This window comes from Rhipicephalus microplus, chromosome 2 (genome assembly GCF_043290135.1).
Source record: "Rhipicephalus microplus isolate Deutch F79 chromosome 2, USDA_Rmic, whole genome shotgun sequence".
NCBI classification, from domain to species: Eukaryota; Metazoa; Arthropoda; class Arachnida; order Ixodida; family Ixodidae; genus Rhipicephalus; species Rhipicephalus microplus.
In genome coordinates, this window is record NC_134701.1 from 13,246,045 (window position 1) to 13,266,059 (window position 20,015).

The 20,015-nt window shown below is 45.8% G+C and overlaps 1 protein-coding gene across 1 annotated transcript in view; it reads left to right on the forward strand.

Annotated features, from left to right (window-relative positions):
• LOC142784487 (uncharacterized) overlaps positions 1–20,015 on the forward strand; it is a 443,154-nt gene that overhangs the window by 290,937 nt on the left and 132,202 nt on the right. Inside the window, exons 4-13 of the mRNA XM_075882881.1 lie at positions 12,861–12,944; positions 13,304–13,387; positions 14,446–14,529; positions 14,899–14,970; positions 15,328–15,411; positions 15,840–15,923; positions 16,299–16,364; positions 16,722–16,799; positions 17,166–17,249; positions 17,614–17,697. Of these exons, the coding sequence (XP_075738996.1) occupies positions 12,861–12,944; positions 13,304–13,387; positions 14,446–14,529; positions 14,899–14,970; positions 15,328–15,411; positions 15,840–15,923; positions 16,299–16,364; positions 16,722–16,799; positions 17,166–17,249; positions 17,614–17,697 (804 nt within the window). The remainder of the gene's footprint in view (positions 1–12,860; positions 12,945–13,303; positions 13,388–14,445; positions 14,530–14,898; positions 14,971–15,327; positions 15,412–15,839; positions 15,924–16,298; positions 16,365–16,721; positions 16,800–17,165; positions 17,250–17,613; positions 17,698–20,015) is intronic.

Sequence of the window (20,015 nt, forward strand, 5' to 3'; positions counted from 1 at the left end):
GGATACCCAGCATCTACTAAGCGTTTTACCTGGTTATTAAAAGCAGTATTCGACACGTGCACACAGGATTTCCTGAGCGACGCATTTAAAATTGTCTTTGCAATCGCTCTCTTCACAATCTTAGAATGGCCAGACCTGTAGTTTAAGATAGGCTTAACTGATCTTGGCTCATATTTCCAACAGAAATGATCTTTACCAAAAGTTAGCTTTAGGTCAAGAAACTGTAGCTCGTAATCCTTATTAACTTCGTGGGTGAAGGTGAGGCCTATACCATGCTGACTGAACAATTTAAGAATGTGGTCAATGTCTTTATGGTGAATGTCATTGTGGAAAAAAATTACAAAATCGTTCACGTAACGAAAAACAGCACTGCAGCATTTACTAAGGTGACCTTCCAGCTGCTTGTCAATGTAGCCTAAAATAATGTCACTAATAATAGGGGCCACGCTGGACCCTATGCAGACACCAGACTTTTGTACATAAAGATCCCCCCGCCACGACACAAAGGTACTTTCAAGGTAAAATGACAAAAGTTCAAGAAATGATTCTAAAGAAATACCGCAACCATCGATGGAAGATTGTTCATCGTTGTCAAACACAATGCAGGCTTTTACGCATTTCATAACGTGGCAATGCGGAAGGGAATATTATAAATTTTCCACGTCAACACTGAAGGCACTACGTAGGCTCATCGAGTTATTTTTGAGGTACTCGCACACAGAATCCGAATTCGGTATGCGGAAAGGGTCAACAATAATCAGGCATGCTAGGTTATTTTGCAGAAAACGTGAAATATCTAACTGCCAGCTACCTTTTTCCGTGACTATGGCCCGGAAAGGCATGTTTTCCTTGTGCGATTTCACCGTAAAGAAAACTTCTAACTCCAGGTTTTTCGCCCTTTTTACGCTGGCTGCCAAACGTTCCAGATTTATTCCTTCTAACAAGGAAAGCGCTCGGTGTTTTACTTCTGTGGCCTTAACGCTGACATGCCTGAAATTTTTCTTAACTGCGGCCTCGCTCTTCTTTGAATACGCTTCAGAATTCATAGTGGCAATGTATCCCTCTTTGTCGGCTACTAGTACATGCAGTTTGTTTTCACAAAGAAAATCAACTAGCGGCCTTAGTGAGTCCGTGCCCCCCCCCCCCCCCCCCGCGCCTTTCCTGTTCTGGCAATGGTATCAACACAGTCCGAAACACACCTTGAACGTTCATCTTCCTTGGCACACCTTGAGACCTTCCTCGCTGTGGCTACCTTTTCAAAGGGATTCAGGCGAGGCTCGAAGCAGTACTTCGGAAATCCTGTGTGCACGTGTCGAATACTGCTTTTAATAACCAGGTAAAACGCTTAGTAGATGCTGGGTATCCCGACAAGGTGATTTCGTCTGTGTGTGAGTCTATGGTTCGGAGCGTTAAGCTCGTGAAACACAGAGGAGCTCAAGAAAATTCTGATGGAAAAAGAAAAAGAGCAGTTTTTCCTTATGTACACAAATTGGCGCATGGGTTGAAAAACGTAGGCTCAAGGTATGGTGTCGACGTTCTTTTTTCCGCCAAACATAAGGTAGGTCGCATTTGCCCGATGGTTGATAATGCGCTGAGGAACAAACAGGCCAAAGGGAGATGCGCTGTGAATCATAAAAACAAGTACATCGCATGCGTAAAGAAAGCTGTGTATTTAACTCCATTATCGTGTGGCAGGGAGTACGTGGGACAAACGAAACGATGTGTGAATTTTCGTTTAAGGGAGCATGAGTTATCTCTTCAAGAGATCGCGTGACTTCATCTCCCGGAACATTGCAAGTCATGCGGTTGTCGTCCCATTTTTGAGAGAACCACCATCATCTTCAAGCATCCTAACCAGCTAACTAGAGAAAGCGCTGAGGCATATCATATAAAGATTAGGGGTAGCAAGTGCGTTAGTGAACCATCCGTCACACTGCATGAAAAAGAATTAAGTTATTTAGGCCAAGCTTGTTTATTGCCATGAGTGTGATAACGCTACCTTGGTGCACCTCGTATTTTGCGCATGTTGTGGTGTAGGCTGCCGGGACCTATATATATTTTTCACCGCGTTTTTTCAAATAAACAACAGTTGTGAGTGAGCGCCGTCTTTTCTTTCTGTTCTACTCCTTCGCTGTCCTGTATTTTTTTTCTGGTGTTGCGCTGTAAGAAAGTTCACGATGGATCCTAACCAACTGGCCCGACTTACCGTCTTACTACAATATCCGGACAACACTGTCAATACAACCTCGTTGCTGACGTGCTTTCCCAAATTCGCATGCCTATAGGGGGCGCTGTGGGTGATTTGGTATGATATGATATGATTTGGGATGCGCTCCGGACCGTCACGGTGGATGGACGTGTTTTTTGAGCGCTCCCGATCGACTTCGCAGATTTTCAGCTTGTTTTATAATTATAAGGCAGCAGTTAAAATCCCTGTAGCACTTATATTATTGTACGGTTGTTTCGGAGGTCAGTCACCAGGTATTTATTAGTTTGTGCGTGTGTGTGTGTTTGAAATTTTTGTTCTTTTGTTTCTTTTTTCTTTTGCCACTCCGCGGGAGAAATGCACGTACATTGAACACGCAAATTTTAGTAGGAGAGCTTAGACTTTTTCTTTTTAGTAGGGCAGGGCTCGAGTTTTGTAATTATCAAGTGAGACAAGTCATAGGAACAATCGTTGTCGGAAAGACATGTTTAAAACACCGTGAAGGGTTCAAGATATGGGGTGGCCTTGAAAGTGGACCCATGTGTAGAAGCGGAGCCAGAAGAGGGTGACGCGAAGTGTAGGCAATGTGAGGTCGAAGAAAAAATAGAGAAAATGATGGTTGCCCAGAGTGAACTGCTGATGAGAATCACCGAACTCGAGATTGCATTGGCGACAGAGCAAGAGAAAACGAGGGCTATAGGAGAAAGGCTGAAAACCGCCGAGGAAGCGCTAGCCAAGGTGAACAGAGGAGCGGCCTAGGGAGAGAACATTAAGGAACCGGCAAGCAGAACGGTGGAGAAGAAAGAGCAAGCAAGTTCGGAAAAAGTAGCTTCAGCCGGTTAAATAGTCGCAAGGCCCAGCTTCTGCAAAGTAGTGGAGGGGTTGGGAGGGGACAAAGCAGCCGGCGTCACAGGTGCAAGTAACGCCCAGGTACAGGACGCTCCAGCAGAAAAGTCACAGCATGTGATGATCGTCGGGGACTCGAGTTTAAATCGATGCACAGAAGCCATCAAAGAGAGGGTAAAAGGCGACAAGAGGGTTGCAGTAGGGGCGTTCCCAGGGCGCAAGCTGGAAGCAGTCATGAGGCAAGCGAGCGCAAAACTCAAAACTAATGCTCATAGACGAAATGTGATAATTTCAGGTGATTTAAACAAGGTCCTAAATGAAGATACAGCAGGACTAGCGACCACGCTGGAGAAAGGGGTCGATGACATGCGCGCCACTTCTCCTCGGGTACAGGTAGTGATATTCACGATACCGGAGGTACCGGTGCTTGACGGCTGCCTTCAAAAGTGGTTGTCAACGCAAACCAAAAGATATAGCGGATGAGTTGAGAGAAATAAACAGGTGAGGGAAATAAACAGTGAGGTGAATAGGGGGGGGGGGTCAACGAGACAGAATGCACTTCGATGGGCGGCTAGGTCAAGTGGTGGGTTGCCGATTTGCAGAATGCGCGATAACTTTTCGGGGGGGGGGGGCGAGGCATGCGGTCTCTTCATGGTGCAGGATAGCTAGTACAAATGAAAACAACAAAAGAGACTCCTTGACAGGTGGTGTGGACATATACGCTTCCAAAGTGGCACCAGTATCTAAGATAGGTGGAGTCCGGGGAAGAAATAGACGTAGCCACGACTACCGAGCCAATTCAGACATAGGGTATATTAACATGCAGGGTGGCAGGAACAGGCTGAAGTGCGAAGAGATTGAAGAACAGTTAAGGAAGGAAAGGCCGATGGTTTACGGTTTTGTAGAAGCACATCTCAGGGACATGGAACAACCTCCTAACATTCCCGTCTACGCGTGGGAATATTGTAATAAAACAGAAGGCAGCAGAAAGGGAGGTGGTATTGGAGCCTTCATTCCTAAAAGTACAGACTGGCGAAGGGGCAAACAGGAGTTCCAGGAACATTTATGGCTAAAAGGAAAAGTGGCAGGACAAATGAAACGCCTAAGTATGTGTAGTTGTGGACGGGAGCAAAGGGCAGAGAAGAAAACCAGGCAATAGTAGATTGTATATCAAAGGACATTGATGAGATAGGAGGAGAGTGCGAGTTAATTATACAAGAAGATATGAATGCGCACATGGAATATATGGATGGGCATACCGACCCAAAGGGTAAAATCATCATGGATATGTGTGAAAGTCGTGGTTTGATCAATTGAAACAGTACCGAAAAATGTGAAGGGCAAGTGACATGGGAGGTAGGAAGGCTGCAGTCGACGATAGATTACACAATGATGTCACATAAGAGGTATAGTAAGCTCAGGGGAATGCACATAGATGAAGGTGGCTCCAGAAGTCTGGGTAGTGATCACAAACGTATCAAGCCAAGTTTTGGAAGAGCAGTGAAAGTGGCAAGGAGACAACGAGCCACTACAGGAAAATTTTTATTCAGAAAGGCAAACAGAAATAGCTACTAAACAAATTGAGAAAGTAATCACTGAGGATAATAAAACAGTGTGGGCATACACTAACCAAATTATATTGTTTGAGCTAGAGCTTGCTGAGGCACGTGACAAGTCACCGCGGAAAAGAAGACACAAACCCAAGAGTTGGTGGGATGAGGAAGTTAAGACAGCCATAGCCAAACGTCAGGAAGCCTCCAGGGAACACAGACATGCTAAGCAGCGGAATGAATCGACAGATGATGTTGAAAGAAAATGGGAAGTCTTTTTAAGCTGCACAAAGGATGCATCCCTTCTGATGAACGGAAAGATTATAAGAAAGGGAGATCAGTGGCTGGCGAAAGTACATAAAAAAGATAGAAAGGCAGCTGCAAAATTTTGGAACCATTTAAACTCCCTAAGAAATGACACGAGCCTGGAGCAGAGATTTAAAAGTACAGCTCAAGGTGCTAGGCTAGAAGAAGACGAGGCTATCGAATATATGAGAACAAGGGTGACAGGAAAATTTCAAAAAAAAGTGCTTTATGCACCACAATAGACGAGGATGAATCAAGTGGTGTAATGGCTCCATTTTCACAAGAGTAGGAAAGGGCTGAGAAGAGGGTTCCTAGTTATGCATCAACAAGCCCAGATGGCATTCCAATTATGCTGATGAAAACATTAGGTTCGAAGTCTAAGCAGATTTTCAAAGAAGCAGTGAGCAAAATATTAATCAATGGTGAAGTTCCCGATGGATGGAAACTTACTAGGATGATATAACTGTCAGTTCAAGCGCACGAATAAAGAGAAAGGATGAGAGGACAAGCGCTTTCTCGCAACTAAACTGTTTATTAAAAAGCGCAGAATATATATAGAGGCAATTGAAAAACACAACGCATGCATGTGCAGGCAACAAAGTACATCCGTGGCACATCGAGAACGCAGGGTAAAAGAAGAAAGATTATCTCAGAACATAATCTAGAAAAACAAACTCTTTTTCGTGCAGCAAAACCGAAGGCTGGCTGACACATTGTTCCCCTCTTTCTCTTATGTGAAAATCTTCTGTCAACTCACAAGTTAATTTAATTTTAGACCGAAAAACCTCGTCAGTATCATGAAAAAAAGGATAACAACCGCACTCTCTGCAATGAGCCGCGAGATGCGATGCACCCAAAGATTTCAACGAAGAATTGTGCTCTCTGAGACGAACATTGACGCATCTTCCCGACTGACCGATGTACACTTTACCACAGCTAAAGGGAGTCATGTAAACAACGCCCGTTGCGCAGTTCACGAACTTTTTGCTGTGTTTCATGGGACGTTCCGGAAACTCTCTGCGCATGCGTGAACAAATAGACTGCAGTTCGCCTTTGGCTGAGAAAAGCACATCGACTTTATATATATTAACGAGTTGCTTAAGTTCATGCGATGTCTTGTGAAGGTAAGGAATCACTGCTATCCTCCTACCTTTTCTACTCTCTTCACGACGCCCCGAACGGTTCCCTTCAAATTTAAGTTTCTTAATCATGTTGTTACAAACAGACGTGATGACATCATTAAGATACCCTGCTTGTACTAGTTTCTTTACTTGACTATGAAAGCTCATTTTCATTCTGTGTTGGCAGGACTTCTTTAGAGCAGAACCCAAACTCGTAGTAACGGATGAGCAGGATGAGCACGATCTATAAAGAAAAGGGGGACAAAGCTGACACAAACAACTATCGTCCTATAACAATGACATCAGTGGTCTACAGGCTGGCAATGCAGATTATAAAGAAAAGAGTGCAGGCATGGATAGGGGACGAGGGGGTGCGGGTGGAGCTGCAGAATGGGTTTCGGAAACATAGGAGGTTGGAAGACAATCTGTTCTCACTGACGCAGTGCATGGAAATTGCAGGAAAGGAACACAGGCCCCTGTGGCCAGCAGTTTTGGATATGAAGGGAGGGTATGATAGCGTTGCTCAAGAGGACTTGTGGGGAATACTGGACACACTAGGTGTGGAATATTAAGTCACTAATCTTTTAAAGGATATGTAAAGGGAACAAGTTAGCTATAAAATGAAAAAAAAACAGGTATCCAAGCCTGCAGAGGTAAAACAGGGGCTTAGGCAGGGGTGTCCTCTGTCACCCTTTTAATTCATGATGTACCTCCAAGGATTACAGGCCAAATTAGAGGGAAGTGGACGGGGCTTCAACCTCTCTTTCGTCAAACAAGGAGAACTCATTGAACAGGCACTACCAGCATTGATGTACGCAGATGATATAGTGCTAACGGCCGACAACAAGGAAGATTTGCACAGATTCGTTAACATCTGCAGTAATGAAGGAGATAGGTTAGATTTCAGAATCAGTAAGGAAAAATCAGCAGTCATGATTTTTAATGACGATGAAGGTAGTTAGCTTAGAATACATTAGGTCACGCTAGAGATAACAGATAAATACAAACATCAGGGCGTATGGATAAGCAATGGCACCGAGTGCGTAAGGGAAAACGAAGTATACATAACGACTAAAGGTAACAGGAATGCAGCAGTGCTGAAAAACAGGGCACTGTGGAATTACAATAGGTATGACGTAGTGCGAGAAATATGGAAAGGGGTCATGGTTCCTGGTCTGACGTTCCGCAAAGCGGTCTTGTGCACGAGATCAGAAGTTCAAGCAAGATTAGAGATTAAGCAACGTGGAAGAGGTAGGCTTGCTTAAGGAGCTCACGGGAATACACCAAATTAGGGATTACAAGGTGATATTCGATGGACATCATTGGAGGGTAGGGAAGCTAGCAGCAAGTTAAAATTTGAGAAGCGATTGAGAGAAATGGGGAAGGAGCATTGGGCTAGGATGATATTCAGCTACTTGTACTTGAAGAATGTCGACACAAAATCGAGGAAGCGAACCAGAAAACTGACTGGTAAATACTTCGAAAACAGCAGGGGGCCAAACCAAAAATAATTATCTGTTAAGAAGAAGGTGAAGGAAGCTGAGACCGATATGTTAAGAATTGGCATGATTAAGAAGTCCGCACTGGAGATCTATCGAACTTTTATGCAGGATTTTGCAAAAGAAAGGATCTATAATAATACTCGTGGTAGTTCTTTACTATTTGAGGCCATGACGGGAGTATTGCGAACAAAGACATATCGGGCCAAATACGAAGGGGTAGACATGGTATGCAGGGCGTGTGGAGAGGAAGAGGAATTTGCCGAACACTTGATAATGTTCTCTAAAGAACTTCACCCTAAAGCTCAGGATGATGGCGCAGAGTTTTTCAAAGCTCTAGGGTTGAGGGACAGGGAGGTCACACTACACTTTAAGTGGGTAGAATTAACTAAAAGGAGGTTATCTGATTGGTGGCTAAAGTCAAGGCACGAGTGAAAAGTGAACCCTTCACTGCAAAGCATGGGTCTTCAAGCTCAATATCTAAATGGAAAAAAATAAATCTAGTTTTTGGTTCACTTAGTTTTACGGCTTGGTTGTGTTAGCCACCACCCGATCTAAAGGGTACAGCCACATCAATTCATTCAATTCATCCATCTATGGCGCCCACAGAGAGTATGAGAGTGCGTCTGTCACAAGACGCCAAGTGCGTCTTTCACAAACAATTACCTTTTTTCCCCGGTTTCGCACTCAGCGTCTTTCGCGAGACGCTGAGTGAGTCTTTCCCAAACATTTACGTCTTTAAAAAGCACAAGGGATTGCCTAAGCTGCTCATCCCCACTGGGCTGTCTAGAACTATAAGCACCGTGCAGTCGAGGTTTTCCGTTTGACTGCAGCGCCAGAACACAGTGCCTAGTGGAGAAAAACCGCAATAATAGGTTAGGATCCGTCAAAATGAAACGCGATGCCCACGTCTCCCCGCCCGCGTGAGTGAGTGGATCGCAGCAGGTATACTCGGGGACGTGTCGCGCGTACGTTTTCTGTGTGCCCCTAACGGCCAACGTCAGCAGACTTAATTTGGGCTCGTGCCAGCGACGCAGCTCCTTCTGACCAGCGCACGGTGTCTATAGTGCATAGGTGCAGCCCAAGATGTAAACATATGCGTTTCTTACGAGGAAAGATGTAGCGGCGACCCTAAACTGGGGCTTGACGCAAGCAAAAATTAGATACTCTCGTTTTGTTACCTATGCTGGTGCATAAATATTCGGTGCTGATAAAGCGCGCGCTGCACACTTTCATCAGAGATGTGACCGACTTACCAATTCTAAACTTCACTATCCATTCCTTTTTCCTCGCTTCATCTCTCGGCAAGGAATTGAGGCTGACTGTCATCGATGCTCTGTTTGTACACTGCGGAACGCAGCAAATGCGATTGCTTTGGAAGCCTTTAAATTTAGGCATTTTGTGGCCGCGATGACGACTCGGACAAGACAAAGCAAATGCACCCAGGAGCGCTGCCACCCCACCGACCAATACTCTTTGAAAAAATTCCGCCGGTGGCCGCGGGACGGCGTGACACTCTACGAAACTTGCGAATAGAAATCAACTCAACTATAAATGAGCGCCCACCAGTTGATTTTTCAGCCATGGCTACTGCACAACAGGACGACAGCGAGCTTAATGTGGCGCGACTCCAAGAGAAATTCCTCTAGTTCGAAGATGTTCAAATTCCAGGCAGCGAGATCTCTCTTGTTTGCGACATCTCTACCGGTTGTCCTCGCGCTTACGTTCCAACACCATTTTGCCCCAGTGTCTTCGACGCCTTGCATTCCTTGTCGTACCGTGGTATACATGCGACTCAGTGCCTCATCACAGGGTGATATCTATGGCCTCAAATGAACATCGACGTCCTCTGCTGGACACGTGCTTGCCTCAACTGCCAGCTAACCAATGTCCAGCGCAACACGGTCAGACCATTGGGTACCTTCACGGCTTCTGAATCGCGGTTCAGTCACGTGCGCCTGGACCTCGTAGGTCCTTTGCCCCCATTGCAAAACAGCAGGATATGTTAACCTGCGTAGACCGGTTCACATGGTGGCCTGAGGCACTACCCTTCATAGACATAACGGCAGAGTCAGCCGTCCACGGATTCATCACCGTGTGGATAAGCCGCTATGAAGTTCCCAAAGCAATCACAACGGATCAAGGTCACCACTTTGACTCTGCGCTCTTCCACACCTTGTCCTGAATGCTTGGTGCCAACCACATCAAGACGATGGCCTGCCACCCTATGTCGAATGGCATGGTTGACCGATTTCACCGCCATTTCAAAGCTTCGATCATGGCCTCCCAATGATTGATATCCAGGACGGAGTGACAACCACTCGTCCTCCTCGCCCTGTGCAGCACGATACGAATGGACGCGTCCTGCTTCTCAGCTGAGCTCGTATTTGGCACTACCCTAAGGCTTCCTGGACAGTTTTTCGGTACGTCACCAATATCACCATTGGACGTAGCTGATTATGCCAGTCAACTTAGGAATGTCATGAGAGATGTGTCTCCTCTTCCAGCACGTCAACACTCACGCCAAAGTTTCGTCAGTTGTGCGCTCTGCGACTGCACTCACGTCTTCGTACGACATGACGCAATCAGACCACAATTGCAACCTCCTTACGATGAACCCTTTAAGGTCATCTAGCGTTCTCCGAAGGATTTCGTCCTGCTGCCTAATGGACGCGACTACGTGTCTTCACTGACCGTATAAAACCGACTTTCCTCGACACTGACGCCATCCTCGAAGATTACAAGCCATCCGCGAAAACCATACGAACGCGCTTTGCAACAGCAGAACCTACAACCTGCTCATAGGGATCACTCTTTGGCGCACTGGCTACCTAGCTAGAAGGGGGGGGGGGGGTATGGCTTGCCGTCAGCGTCTCGGAGAAGACGACGAAGTTATGCCGCAGCTGCTCCACGTGTTTGAGCCAGGAAAAGAAGAAGACGCCAACAAGAACGACAGCGTCTGTGGACGTCCATGCCAGAGCATGGATAAATAAAAAATGTGGAAAACCAAACGACGCACGTCTTCCTACACATATATAAGAACACGTTGCGGCGGCGACAGCGATGCTCTCAATAAAAAGAGTGAGGCTATTTTCTGTTTCCCTGGCTTTATAAAAAGACATGAGCATAAGGAACACAACACGCAGTAATGTTAACAAAATATCTCACAACCTATCTTAAGAGCTTTAAGAAAGCACAAAAACAAGTCCAGACGTAACAAAAACTGTCTCACCTGTGAGTACTACTACTAAGGTGTCGGAGAGGTCTGAAGCGAGCACAGACAAGCAAGGTGAAACCATCGTCGGGGGTATTCCGCGAAAAGCAAGGTGATGTTCAGATCAGATGTAGGTCCGGCAGCGCAGGTAGGTGCCTAAAAGCACTCTGGAAAAACCAAGACTGTGACCAGGTGGCTGCGCTATCTTCCCGCTGGCTCTTTGGACCATCGAAGCTTGAGATCAAGCGAAGCAGGCCACTCCGACCTTTCAGCTCTGTCAGGCACTCGCGGCAAACCACGACCATGATGCTGGCGAACGAGCTCCACGCTACTTGCACGCACACGAACAGCACCTTGCGAAATGCATGGTACTCTACTCTACGCCCCCTATTCTCTGCTTCTTCCCCTGTCGAGTCCACATTCTTGCACACCGGCCCACTTGTCCCGTCCTAATTGGTGATGCTGAAGTACCGTGGTGGCCATCTATTAGCCACTGGAGTCGCCGCGGTGAATTCTTATTGGGCAACTTGCACGTCGATACCTTGCGCCGCGCGATCTCGTGCTCAACATTATTTTGACGTCGTTGTTCGCTTGCACCGTTCGCGCGCACCCTTCTCATAATGTTGGCAACTTCAAAGGCGCACACTTTCAACGCGCGCCACACATCACGCATGGCCGTATGTCTCAAGCCAGGCTTCGTGGTCTTTGAGGGATGTACCTTGAAAAGTTCGCAGCTCCTTGGTTTTCCTGAGCAAAATCTGTGCAGGTGGCACAGGAGCTGTCATAGTCGTTGTGTGCGCAGTCGGGGTCGTGGTTTGCCGGGTCCTTACTGGTGGAGGCCCGTACTCCGGCAGTGGATCGAGTTGCCGGAGGCTTGTTCATTGTTCGGGATTGGTGTCAATGTGTTTTTTTTCGACTCTCTATGGTTTCACGGCTTGACGGGGGCATCCGATACATTAAAGAGTCAGAACTTCCACTAGATGTTATGGGGTCGTGACGTGGACGAAGGCAGCAGAATCTATGCTTATATCCAACTGTTTATTTGGCTGAACGTGTGGTCACAAAACTGAAGGTCAGATTACGGGCCCTGATGGCGGTGAACAGAGCTCCGGCCGGTGGTCAGTTGACTTGCAGTGAAGTGCGTGGGCATTTAGACAATTGCCATTGAATATTCTAGCGCTATCACTAGCAGGCTCGTAGATTCGAGAACAATCTCTTATGCTCGCGAAGTGGGCGTAACCTTAATAATACAATCTATTAGTGTCTCGAAGCTCTCGAACGCTAAAGCCGTGGTTTGCGCGGAACGCAGTGTATTTGTTTTTTCTTCACCAAATTTGTAATGATAATTGTTATTTTTACCCTTTTGCCCAGTCCTTCAATGCAAATAATCGGAAAAAATACCTGGGGAGCCTGTTCTAGAATATTGCACGCAACACGAACTGAAAGGCAAAGAAGAAGTGTAGAGAAGTAGAGGCTTGAGGACTAGGTTCATGGAGCACCACGCTTAGATAGTATCATCCAGTGTGCTAATAAAGGCTGCAAAGAAATAATTCACATAGTTCTTCGTGCCGAAATCCGGTATCAAAAAGGGATTATCATATATTGTAGGCGCTGCATTTCAAGCTATTCAATCAATGAGCAGAAACATTCTCTGCCCTGAAAACTGTTATTACTAGGTCTGGTATGCATGGACTTCCGAGCAGTTTCCGCTAATATTTAAGAAATGTATGAGCAGAGGTTGCCCAGGAGTGCCCTTGGGGAACACAGACCCTTACAATCTGAAAGCTACAATTCAAAATTGCTTACTATCACTTAGTGAATGCAAGGTATTAAGGCTTCAAGTTAAGATAATGAGAGTTCTACGGACTCCATAAAGCCGCCAAAGTGGGTGCTTGCCTAGAAAAGGGTGCGATGATGGGCGTTAACACAATCACATATTCAACGCCAAGACCATTCTAAAACAATACGTGCTTCCAGACTGACGTTTTGATGGAAGCACTGCTATGTTTCATGCCTCCCACATTTCCTTCTGCATTAGAAGTTTCGAGGTCAACACCTCTGGTACTGTATCTGACATACATCCTGGCGCAGTATCTGACATACATCATTGTCATACAGATGTTCTACCAGCACCGAGACCACAACGTCCAGCACGTCCACCTGGCCCTCCTCCAGCTATTATAGGAGGCCCAAGGCCACCAAGTGAGTTTTGCAGCTTTTAAGATGCCTACTTGCTCACTAGAAGAACATGTAAAGTGGAGAATGTCTTGGTACAGAGCTTCGTTATCAATCTGATATCGCATGGATGAGCTATGCATTACACAGCTATGCATATTCTTGGCCTGTTTCGATAAACACTGCACTGTAAATAAAGAAATACGTTACCTGCAGCTAAATTTTCTGGCAAGCGACAATTTCGCACCCAATGTGTCTCGAGTGAATACAAGTATTTGTAAGCAGTATTTGCTGAATACCCACATTGTGGACATGGTACTTTTTTGCATGACCAATTTCGTGTTCAATACTTATGACAACGTATCTCACAAATAATTTTCTTGCAGGTGTTCCACTAGCACCGGCACCGCCACGTCCCGCAGCTCCACCTGGACCACTCGCAGCTGTCGTGGGGGGCCAAAGTGCGCCGGGTGAGTTTTCCAGTTCATCAGATGCATATTGCTCACCTAAAAGAACATGCGAAGTTGAGAAGGTCGTGTTAAAGAGCTCCATGATAAGTCCCGCAAATAACGTGTGCTATGCATGACATAACTATGCGTAATCTTATCCCCTTTCAATAAACATTGCACTTGTATAAATAAATGTGTGACCTGGAGCTAAACGTTCTGGGCAAGTGACACTGTCGTGCCCTATATGTGTTTCAAGTAATCACTAGCATTAACGACAATAGTCTTTCTCAGAAACCTCCGACCCCAAAAATTTGCTGTCTGTCTGTAGGTTTGTCTGTTTGTCCGCCGTGATGATACCCGAAACGGCACAAAACAATACCCCAAACGGCCAACCCCATCCACAGCGGCCACCAATATTGCTCGAGTTTCAGCGTTCATACTAGTCCGATTGTCAAATAAAAAGCAAATATTGCGCATATCGGAGGCACCACAACTACACGTCGATATTTTGTATGTGTGTCTTTACACTAGAGAAGGGACACATAAGTATTTATAAGGACCGTAGTGTTCATCGAACTGCACTGATAGTGCAACACGATGCTCAAAAAGTCAAGTGTTTCCAATGCTTTGCTTAGACGACACAGTGGTAACACCTGTCCGTCGCTTTGCGTTCTACGCCTTATCGCCTCCGAGACAGGCGCGCATTTTTCTCCGTGGACGTGCACGCCTTACTTCGATTTCGAAGATAACTGCCGGATAGCACTCGTGTCTAAAGTGCCTCAATGCGCTCGCTCGCCTTCGCTGCGTGGATGCAGACTCTAACACAGCGCTTCCAAAATACAATTCACACACCAATTTCTCACACAAAACATAAAATAAACGTTTTGTTCACTCTCTCCAAACGCAAGACTACCGTATTTCGACGAGATTTTCAGTGAAACATGCATATACGGGGCCAATTTTTATGTGTAAGTGGTCCTTGCTGATCAGCCACATTGTTGACATGGTATTTTTCTTCATGAGCAGTTTCGAGTTGGATACCTGTCACACTGTATTCGACATACGTATATATCATGCAGGCGTTCCCCCAGCCCCAGGACCACCTCGTCCAGCACCTCCACCTGGTTCACCTCCAGCTGTGAAAGGGGGCCCAAGACCACCAGGTGAGTTTTTCAGCTTTTCCGAAGTCTTCTTGCTCACTAGAAGAACATGAAATGTTGCAAACGTCGCGTTAAAAAGCTTTATGATCAATCTGCCATCATATTTATTAGCTATGAATGACACATCAATGCATAATCTTGTGCTCTTTCAATAAGCATGGCACTCGGCATTAGCAAATGCATGGCCCCAGCTGGAGCTATCTAGCAAGACACACTTTCGCGACCAATATATGTTTCAAATAATCAATAGTACTTGTAAGAAGTCTGCTTTTTAGCTGCCTTGTTGACATGCTACTTTCCCATTAGCGGTTTCGTGTTCAACACCTGTAACAATGTATCTGACGAATCATTTTAACGTACATTTTTCACCAGCACCAGGCCCGCCACGTCCAGCATCTCCACATCTACCACCTCCAGCTGTCATGGGGGGACAAAGAGCATTGGGTGCGTTTTTAAACACGTAAGATGCCTAGTTGTTCACCTAGACGAACATGCAAAGTTGAGGGTCCTGTTAAAAGCGTCCTGATAAATCCGGCAACACAGGTATGAGGAATGCGTGATCCATCTATGCATATTCTTGCCCTCTTTCGAAAAACATTCCCATCTGCATAAATAAGTTGTGTGAAACCTTCCGGGTAAGCGACACTCTCGAGCCCAATATGTGTTTCGAGCAACTATCAGTATTTCTAAGCAGTTTTCGCTGACTAGCTACTTTGTTAACATGGAGCTTTTCCTTTTGAATTATCAGTTTTAAAGACGGCATCTGTTGCACTGCATCTGATATACATATATTTCATACAGGTTTTCCACTACCACCGGGGCCACCACGTCCTGCACCTTCACCTGGCCCACCTCCAGCTGTAGTGGGGGGCCATAGACCGCCGGGTGAGTTTTTAAGCCCGTCAGATATCTACTTGTTCACTAAAAACATGCAAAGTTGAAAAGGTCGTGTTGAAGAGCTTCATGATAGGTCCCCCAAGTCAGGTATATGGGGCGTAGGACAGAACTATACATAATCTTGCCCTCTTTCAATAAAATTTGTTTTCTGTATAAATACATGTTTGACCTGCCACTAAATTTTTCGGGCTAGTGATGGTCTCGTACCCATAATGTAAGTGGAGTAACCACTAGTACTTGTAAGAAGTCCTTGCTGATGAGCCACCTTGATCGCATGGTACTTTTTGCATAGCGTCTTTCATAATCATATGGGGGTTTTCGTACGTTAAACCCCACATATCATCATACGTTTTTGATGAGCAGTTTCGAGTTGAACACCTGTGACACTGTATCTGACATACGTAATTATCATGCAGGCGTTCCACCAGCACAAGGACCACCCCGTCCAGAATCTCCACCTGGCCCTCCTCCAGCTGTCATGGGGGGCCCAAGAAAACAGGGTAAGCTTTTCATCTCGTCAGAAGTTTACTTGCTCACTTGAAGAACACAGAGTGGTGCAAACGTCGTGTTACAGAGTTTTATGATCAATCTTACATCAAACATATTAGCTATGAATGACACAGCTACGCAAAATCTTGTGCTCGGTCAATAAGCATTGCGCTCTGTATAATCATATGTGTGACCTCAGCTGAAGTCATCTGGCAAGCGACCCTCTCGCGCCCAATATGAGTTTCGAGTAATTTATTGTTTGTAAGCAGTCATTGCTATTCATCTACCTTGTTGACATGCTACTTTTCCATTAGCAGTTTCGTGTTCAGCACCTGTAACAATGTATCTGACGAATAGATTTAACGTATGTTTTCCATCGGCACCAGGACCGCCACGTCCAGCATCTCCGCCTCGACCACCTGCAGCTGTCATGGAGGGACAAAGAGCACTGGGTGAGCTTTTAAGCACCTAAGATGTCTAGTAATTCACCTAGACGAACATGCGAAGTTGAGGAAGTCATGTTAAAAAGCTTCATAATAATTGCGGCAACAAAGGTATGAGCTATGCATGACCCAGTCATGCATATTCTTGACCTCATTCAATAAGCATGGCCATCTGCATAAATAAGTGTGAAAACTTCCGGGTAAGCGACACTGTTGAGCCCAATATGTGTTTTGAGCAACCATTGGTATTTCTAAGCTGTTCTCGCTGACTAGCTACTTTGTTAACATGCAGCTTTTCCTTTTAAATTAGCAGTTTCGAAGTCAGCATCTGTGGCACTGCATCTAATGTAAATAATTTTCATACAGGCGTTTCACCACCACCGGGACCACCACGTCCTGCACCTCCACTTAGCCCACCTGTAGTGGGGGGCCCAAGACCACCAGGTGAGTTTTTCAGCTCGTTAGATGTGTACTTGTTCACTAAGAGAATACTAAAAGTTCCGAAGGTCGTGTTAAAAAGCTTCATCATCAGTCTGACATCACACTCATGAGGTATTCAGGACACAGCTATAAAAATCTTGACCTTTTTCAATAAACATTTACTCTCCATAAATAAATTTGCGACTTGCAGCTAAACCTTCCGAGCAAGTGACAATCTCATGCTCAATATGTGTTTTGATTAATCACTACTTCTTATAAGCAGTCTTTGCTGACTAGCTGTCTTGTTGAGACGCTGCTTTTCGTTTTGCATTAGTGGTTTTGTGGTCAAAACCTGTGGCACTCTACCTGACGTACATCAACGTCATGCAGGTGTTCCACGACCACCGGGACCACCACGTCCATCACCTCCACCTGGCCCACCTCCAGCGGTCATGGGGGGCCCAAGACAACCAGGTGAGTATTTATGCTCGTCAAACGTCTACTTATTCACTACAAGAAGAGGCAAAGTGGAGACGGTAGTGTTAAAGGGCTTCACGATCAATCTAACATAACATGTGTGAAGTATGCATGACGGAGATACGCATAATCTTGCCCCCTTCATAAAACATTACTCTCTGCATAAAAAAATCTGTCACCTTAAGCTGAATCTTCCAGACAAGCGACGTATTCATGCTCAATATGTTTTTCGAGTAACCACCAGTATTTTTAGGCAGTCTTGCTGATTAGCTACTTCGTCGACATGCTACTTTGACTTTTGCATTAGGAGTTTCGTGTTCAGTGCCTGTGTCAATGTAACTGACAAATCAATGTAATGCAGGTGTTCAATCGGCTCCAGGACCACCACGTTCAGCACCTCCACCTGGACCACGTCCAACTGTCATGTTGGGCCCAAGAGAGCAGGGTGAGCTTTAGGCCTTAAGCTGTTTACGCCTGGGGTCGTACGTCCCGTGGCTTGGTCGTAGAAGCCAACTCCCGTTTAGTTCTTAGAAGGTCCGCTGAATGACGATACTTTTATATGATGGAGTTCAGTTCAGACTGGCACGGTGGATGGACGTGTTTTTTGAGCGTTCCCGATCGACTGCGCAGATAAGTGGTTTTGCAAGTTTCGAGCTTGCCTTTATAATTAACAAGGCAGCAGTTAAAATCTTAGTAGCACTTATTACATTGTACGGCTTTTTTGGGGGTCAGTCACCAGGTATTTACGAGTTTGTGCATGTGTGTCTGTTTCTTTGTGTTTTTTCTCTTGCCATTTTGAGGGGGAGATGCACGTACATTGAACACGTAAACTTTGGTAGTAGAGCTTAGACTTTCTTTTTTTCGCGAGGCAGGTTTCTGGTTTTGTAATTATGGAGTGAGACAAGTCATAGGGACAATTGGTGTCAGGAAGACATGGTTAAAAAGACAAGAAAGTGTTCAGGATGCGGGGTGGGTTGGAAAGTGCACCCAAGTGTAGAAGCTGATGGAGAAGAGGCTGATGCCAAGTGCACGCAATGTGAGGTCGAGGAAAAAATGGAGAAAACGACGGTTGCCCAGAGTGAACTGCTGATGATAATCACCGAGCTGGAGACTGCGTTGGCTAAAGAGCAAGAGAAAACGAGGGCTATGGGAGAAAGACAGATGTCTGCCGAGGAGACACCAGTGAAGGTGAACAAAGGGGGTGGCCCATGGAAGCAAGAGCAAGCAAGTTTAGAAAAAGCGGGTTCAGCTGGTTCAAGGGTCGCAAGACCCAGCTTCAGCGAAGTAGTGGTGGGGCTGGGAGGGGACAAAGCAGCCGGCGTCACAAGTGGAAATAACCCCCAGGTGCAGGACGCTCCAGCTGAGAAGTCAAGGAATGTGATAATCGCCGGGGACTCGAATTTAAATCGATGCGCAGAAGCAATCTAAGAGAGTGTAAAAGGTACAAGAGGGTTGCAGTAGGGACGTTCCCAGGACGCAAGCTGGAGGCAGTCATGAGGCAAGCAAGCGCAAAACTCCAAACTAATGCTGATAGATGAAACGTCGTGATAATTTCAGGTGTTTTAAACAATCTAATAAATGAAGATAGGGCAGGACAAGCAACCACACTGGGGAAAGGCGTCGATGACATGTGCCCCACTTCTCCTCACGTACCGGTAGTGATGTGCACGATACCGGAGGTATCGGTGCGTGACGGCAAGCTGCGAAGAGTGGTTGTCAACGCAAACCAAGAGATATAGCAGATGAGTTGAGAGAAAGACATTGAGGTGTTGCAATTAAACAGGGAGGTGCATAGGTGGGGTGGTTTTCAACGTGACAGAATTCACTTCGACGGGCGGCTAGGTCATGAGGTGGGCTGGTGACTTGCAGGACACGCAGTAGCTTTTTTGTGGGGCACGCGGCCGTTCGGTGTGCAGGATAGCTAGTAACGAGGAAAGCAAACAGGGAGACTCTTTGACAGGTGGTATTGAGACATACGATTCCAAAGTGGCACCAATATCTAAGTCAGCTAGAGTCCGGGGCAGAAACAGACGTAGCCATGAGGGCCGAGCCACTTCAGACGTATGGTATATTAACATGCAGGGTGGCAGGAACAGGCTGAAGCGAAAAGAGATAGAAGAACAGCTAAGGTAAGAGAGGCCGATGGTATACGGTTTTGAAGAAACACAACTTAGGGACATGGAACAACATCCTAACAATCCGAACTACACGTGGGAATATCGTAATATAATAGAAGGCAGCAAAAAGCGGGGTGGTCTTGTGGCATTCATACATAAAAGTACAGACTGGCAAAGGGTCAAGCAGGAGGGCAAGGAACATTTATGGCTAAAAGAGAAAGTGGCAAGTCAAACGAAACTCCTAGGTTTGGTGTACTTGTGGACGGGAGCGAACGCCAGAGAAGAAAACCAGGCAATAGTAGAGCGTATATCAAAGCACATTAAGGAGCTAGGAGGAGAGTGTGAGATAACTATACTAGGAGATATGAATGCGCACACTGAAGAATGAAGATATAGAAGTGTATACCGACCCAACAGGCAAAATGATCATGGATATGTGTGAAATGCATGATTTGATCATTTGCAAAAGTGGGGAAAAGAGTGAAGGGCAAATAACATAAGAGGTAGGAAGGCTGCAGTCGACGATTGATTACGCACGGATGTCATATAGGATGTATTATAGGCTCAGGGCAATGAACAAAGATGAATGTGGCTCCAGGAGTCTGGGTAGTGATCACAAACGTAAGATAGGTTTCGAAAGAGAAGT